Source organism: Lingula anatina, chromosome 3 (assembly GCF_051362555.1).
Source record: "Lingula anatina isolate TDL-2025a chromosome 3, LinAna3.0, whole genome shotgun sequence".
Taxonomy (NCBI): Eukaryota; Metazoa; Brachiopoda; class Lingulata; order Lingulida; family Lingulidae; genus Lingula; species Lingula anatina.
Window position 1 is genome coordinate 12,127,383 of NC_141769.1, and position 6,000 is coordinate 12,133,382.

The 6,000-nt window shown below is 35.1% G+C and overlaps 1 protein-coding gene across 2 annotated transcripts in view; it reads right to left on the reverse strand.

The window, feature by feature from the left end:
- The window catches only part of LOC106155407 (uncharacterized), a 33,962-nt gene extending 28,176 nt beyond the window's left edge, over positions 1 to 5,786 (reverse strand). Inside the window, exon 1 of one of the 2 annotated variants that reach the window (XM_013530233.2) lies at positions 5,575 to 5,786. In XM_013530233.2, the coding sequence (XP_013385687.1) occupies positions 5,575 to 5,615 (41 nt within the window). In that variant the 5' untranslated portion in view covers positions 5,616 to 5,786. Of the gene's footprint in view, positions 1 to 4,838; positions 4,858 to 5,574 lie in introns of those variants that run through there. The other variant, XM_013530237.2, reaches the window with a different exon arrangement.
- Between the last annotated feature and the right edge of the window lie 214 nt (positions 5,787 to 6,000).

Sequence of the window (6,000 nt, forward strand, 5' to 3'; positions counted from 1 at the left end):
TCAGACAGCCCAAATTTAATCTATATACACATACACATATATATATATAATACAGTGAACACGATCTGTCTGACCTGCTTGACCAGTGGCCAAAGGTATTATCTCCCCTCTGTCCAGCTGGCCAAGCTTTACAGTGTGCACCACTGGTGGTCGTTTCCTAATCTCCCCCCCCTCCTCCATCTTTACTAAACATGTACTTTAATTACGTGCAACCTATGCAAAAAAAAAAAAAAAAAAAAAAAAAAAACTCATCCCACCCCTTCAACAAATTCTAAATTTATATATGAGGGCTAAGTAAGGCACTCCTCCTCCTACATTGGGGATTTTGATCACCTGCCCTCCATTCACTTAATAAGTTATCTCAACCGTCCAAATCACAACTCACGGGTGTCAGCAAAGATTATTTGTTGAAGTACAAAAGAAATTATTTGCAACATATTTAATAATAAGTTTTAGAGAAGATTATTCACGCTATTATAAACAGAGAATTATGTGTTATACAGATCAAAATGTCCCATTCCTCTACTGTATTTTATTTTATTTTATTTTATTTATTTGTTTATTTATTTATTTATTTATTTTGCTTGACCATTATGCAATCCCCTTCTCACTTAACAAAATTTCTCACTTGACAGGTTCAACCCGAAGGCGAAGGTTTATACTATCCCAGACTGAGACCACTGTAACTAACAAGTGAGAGAAATATCTGTGAACATCTTGGGGAAAGTTTGTTGAGTGGAGATATCCTATCCCTAGCAAACTGCCGGAGAACTACCTGGACCATCACAATCAGTTCTGTCCAGTGGATCCTAGGTTAAACAATAGGATTGACAATGGTGGTGAGATAGCCACAACATGGATGGGCACAAGGTATCCATTTGAATAATTAATGATGGAAGTCCTTGGCTCATCTCCATAAAAAGCACCACCACTTCTTAACACAGTGGCTTACAGCAATAAATACTATGACAGTATTCATTCAGTGTATGTTCATATTATAAAATATACAGACAGTGGTTACACCCTTGATAACAGCTAGGATCAAACACAAGATTATTGACTCCTAGCTAGATCCTAGTATATTTTAATATACCTGTAATTCTTTGGTTGGGTCCCCTGTCTATGAAATTATGTAAAACCCCAGTGTGTCATGTACCATGGCAAATATAAGATTCTAAACTGGAGCAAAATTAAAGCTAGCACAAATACATGTAGGTTTACATCAGAATAATTTCTGCTGTAACTTCTAATGGCATCAGGAAAATTTATTATTTTGATGTAGCCAATGATGCAAGACTGTGTCAGTATGGGTGCAGGCCCGTAGCCAGGGGGGGTTCGGGGGGTTCGAAAGAACCCCCCCTTTTTGCTGGAAAAAGGTCCACTCTGAGTAAAATTTGACCTAGGTACATGGGGGTTATATGGTAAAAGGTCCACTTTTTCAGAAAAAGAACCCCCCCTTTGAAATTGCTGGCTATGGGCCTGGGGTGTGTGTACACAGTGTACTGTATGTCACATCTACTTCATCATTTCCTTGACATCCCTATGCAGCTAACATTCTTCTTTTTAAATTCTCAAACCAGTAAGTACTAGAAATATATATCAATGCTTGGTGGTGATTTTAAGTGGTGACATGGAGTAAAAGTACAATTTAAAAACACCATATATTTTGCTGAAATAACTGATAACTGAAACTCTGCAAGACTTTAATCTTAGTAAAATACAAATTGGACTTACATCACAATAACATTGAATACTTACATTAAAGATAAATATAATTATATCTATAAAATGTTAATTTGCTATGTATTTTTACCATTCCCCCCCCCCCCCCCACACACACACACCCTGCATAATAATAATAATAAAAACAAGCTTAACTTACTAATATGTACTCAGAGATTAATTCAAGTATGGGTTAATGCTGCTTGCCCAGTTCCTTTTTTAACTTGTGGGCATTCTGACCTTTCACACCCTTGTTAAGTTTGGTCTGCCAACTGTCTGCCACCCTTAGCAACAAAACAATCCTATTGTTTGTCACAGTTGTAACTTGTAAGCAACATGTCTACTGAAGAACAATTAACGTATAACAAACTTCCACTGGTTCTATTAATAGAAATATTTAGAGAACATATAGTGTGCATTCCTATCTTTGACCAAACAGCACACACAGACATCGCCATCAATTCATTTTATGCCCAGTTGGCAACTAGGGCACCAGCAAAGATCTTCCACTACTCACCGTCACGTCACGGGGGCAGGGTCGATGTTAGATGGTTCCCTCCCATTTGTTTTAACTCCGGGTGCATTCAGAACTGCAGGCTAACACACACATTAGCCTAGGTTTCAAAAAAAAAGAAAAAAAAAAAAAAACTCCGAACATTTATCATGAGACCCAACACCTAACCTTCACGAATCTCAGGAAGCATCAGAATTGAATTAAAAAAACATGGAAAAAGCTCATGTCTGCTAACAGATCCATAATTCAAATATGACCAAACTTGAATGCTTGTTGCATGATCCCCGTGGGAAATCTATTCAGTGCCTGATTGGGAATTAAGGGCAAGCTTTTTAGTGGGTTGCCATATTTGTCCGCAGACCTGCAAGTCCACTGTTCTGAATGTGCTCTCTGCCTCTAGGTCCTTCTCCATGTGGTCTTAAGTCTGTCTCTTTGGGTGCAATCAGAACAAGTTTAATAAATAAGAAATAATTGTAATTATAAATCAAAATAAAGCATTTTGGTAAAAAAAAAATCTGCAAAATTTAAAACAAACTGGCATTAAGACTTCATATTAACATTCTTTTGACACTAAAGCTGCATTTAAAGTGTTTTTTTCAATTGGTCTGTTAACTAGTATATACTTCATACTTTAAGGCCTTGAAATGCAGGTGTCAGAGAGTCCATTTGTAACTACTGTAGTTGACTATATTGTTTGCCACAACATAAGTACCAAAACGGGCAATTACACATCTGATGACTTGATAATTTTATCAATACTATTAATACAACACAATCTTGATAAAATTAAATATGTCTTTTTTTTTCAAGTGGTACTCAAAATTTGATTTGTTTCGCTTGATAATTTTATGATTATTAATTTTGTGTTGGTAATAAGTTGCTCAATAAAATTTGCCAGTGTCAATACTCAGTTTTTCTGAAGACCACTGTCTTTTACCTTGGTGATAACATTCGACTTTCCTATCTGTACTGAAATTCAATTAGTTATTCAATACCAGAAATTTTATCACAAATGGAAATGACATTTCAAACTTTATTCTTCATTTGACCATGAGGTAATACATCACTAATTTCTTCAATAATACTGCATTTAGTATAACCTTTGGCAGACTGGTTTAATCTTCATACTTCACTTTATATATATATATATATATGCAAATTTCAGTTTTCATACTATTTTCATGTCTACAATAAACAAAATTTAAATGTGAAGAAATAACACTGACCAGCATAGCCATGGTGCTGAAGTAACATTCCACATAGCCAAAACAAGAATTGATAATAATATGTGCAACAAAATCATAACAATAATGGGATGCTTTCTCACGAAAAGTCAAGTATCCTGCCATTCAATAATTTTCACCTAAATTCATATGCTTCGCACTTCAAAAGACATTGATTCTTGTCTTTCATTTTCACTAATTTTCTTTTTCATTTTCTAGAATTCTTCAATTGCCAAAGTGGAAAAGGCAAACATCTGGTGTTGTACAGAAAAATCTGATAATCACAGACTTCAGTCTAGCACTTGGAGCTGTGCATGTAACCATTGTTTAAATATTATTATTATTATTCATTTGTAATTTTGTAAACTATGTCCTCAGTTTTTTTGATCTGGGAGATGATCTGGGAGAGGCTCTGCTGCACTCATCAAAAAAAAAAAAAAAGATCTTGGTTTTCTCCCAAATATTCTATGTTTACAGTTATTATATATTTAAGTATACAGTTACAACCTCACTTTCTTTATATCTTTCTCCCAATCAGTTTTAAACTATAGAGGATATAGTCAGATGGATAACCACAAGTTAATCACCTTGTGTATTAATATAAGGAAAGTTCGAATTGGTATGGATACAGCTGGGAAGTTACACAAACCTGTCCAATTAGTCCAAACATAACTACTCGTAAATACATCATCTGAAACAAGCAAAGACTTTTTTAAGCTATACAAAAGCATCTTGCTATCGTCATATTTCATGTACCAAAACAAATTGATCAGCAAAATATGAACAGTAGCTAAATGTTGATAACACCTCCACCACAACTTGCTCTGTTCCTTTTAGATTCTGTTCCATTCTCATTAGAAATCAATTACCTGTAGTCTTGTAGACTTACCCATGGTGTATGAGAAGTTTTATATGTCAGGCAACCAATGTAACTTTATCAGTCTACAAGCCTAAAAAGTGTGCTACATAGAATTGCGTTTCTAATCATTTCTGAAAGGATTGGGTTGATTTCAGCATGTATTTGCTATGTTATCTTGTGGTTTTGAATGCTTATTAATTGTGATAACAAGTCCTTCAAAAGCAACTGTTATTGATGGGTCATTTACAATATCTTCATATGATATTAAACATCTGGTAAAATATTGCAATAATTGAAACAAAAATCGTGCCTACTACAAAAATGTAACAGACATTTGCTAAATCATTCTTATCAAATTCTTAATCGCATATTCTGCTTTACGTACTGTATTTACTGATCAAAACACCATTGGAAGTCTGTCTGTACAGTACATGTTAGTGCTAGTATCTGACACTGCATGCAATCTCTCTGTATGCAACCCACAAGTCCACATATAAAGGAAACCATGATATAAACTTACCAATTCTAGTTGCATTATTTTCAATATGAAAAAATGATGAAGATATCAAACTACATTACAGCACTGTGAGTCCTGGGCATCAGGGACCCTGTGATGTCTGTGTTGGCCCAATGTGTTTTCAATGAGGGTATGAATGAATCTAATGAGGTGCTGACCTTTCAACAGAAATTTTTAAGATTGGTCACTTAACTAATGGGCATGGTCTTCTCTCAAACAAAATGTTATGAGCAAAACAACTGCTTCTGCAAGTCAGACGATTTCAACTTACACGTGTGTACATTGTACATACTGTATATATGTAACAGCAGCATGCACTGTACTGTGCATCATCTTACTAGAAACTGTATCACTGCCTCATCATTACCACAGCTTCTATAGAGGATGTACAAACTGTTTGCATTTTATAAAGGATGAAATATATCACACGGCAAGGTGTCAGGTTGACATATTTTACTGTGCTTTAATTAAGGTTGTGCATGATATTTGGTAATTCTAAAACAAAACAACGACAAAACATAAAAACGTGAAGTTTCACACTGTCACACGTACAGTCTGTGCTTAGTTATACATCAGAATGTTACCACATCATGATTTGGCGAGTTGTCATATCGACTGCATCTGGGCAGACCATAAGCTGATATCTTGACAGATGAAATAGGCTACGAGAGACAGATACTGGGGTGCAGTGCCTGTAGTAATGCACTAACTTCACCTGGAATTTCTGAATATGACTTACGAATCGAATGATGTCTGCGACGATTTCTTCCCGTAATTCATGTTTTATGCTATTCCCGATGAGAACACACTAAAGTTATCGCAACCATGTCCATTGATAGTCTCCTAAAGCCCTTCGTCGTCGACTCACGTAGAAAGCAGCATATCTTACAGTTCACGTCTACACCGTTATCTTGAGCCATGTTTATATCTTGTCACGACAAACCAAAACTAGGTCATACGTTAAATACTAAATAAAATACAGATTGCTTCCAAATCATATTTTCATTTTACATCAGAAAACAATAATATATACTGATTGCAGGATTGTTATATATTTCTTTTTTATGATTACGTATTTTTCTGTATTTAATGAATTAATCAGTTCGTGTGGGATGTCATAGTTTATGTAACTTATGAATGAAAGGTGAAGGTCGTTTCCCAAGAC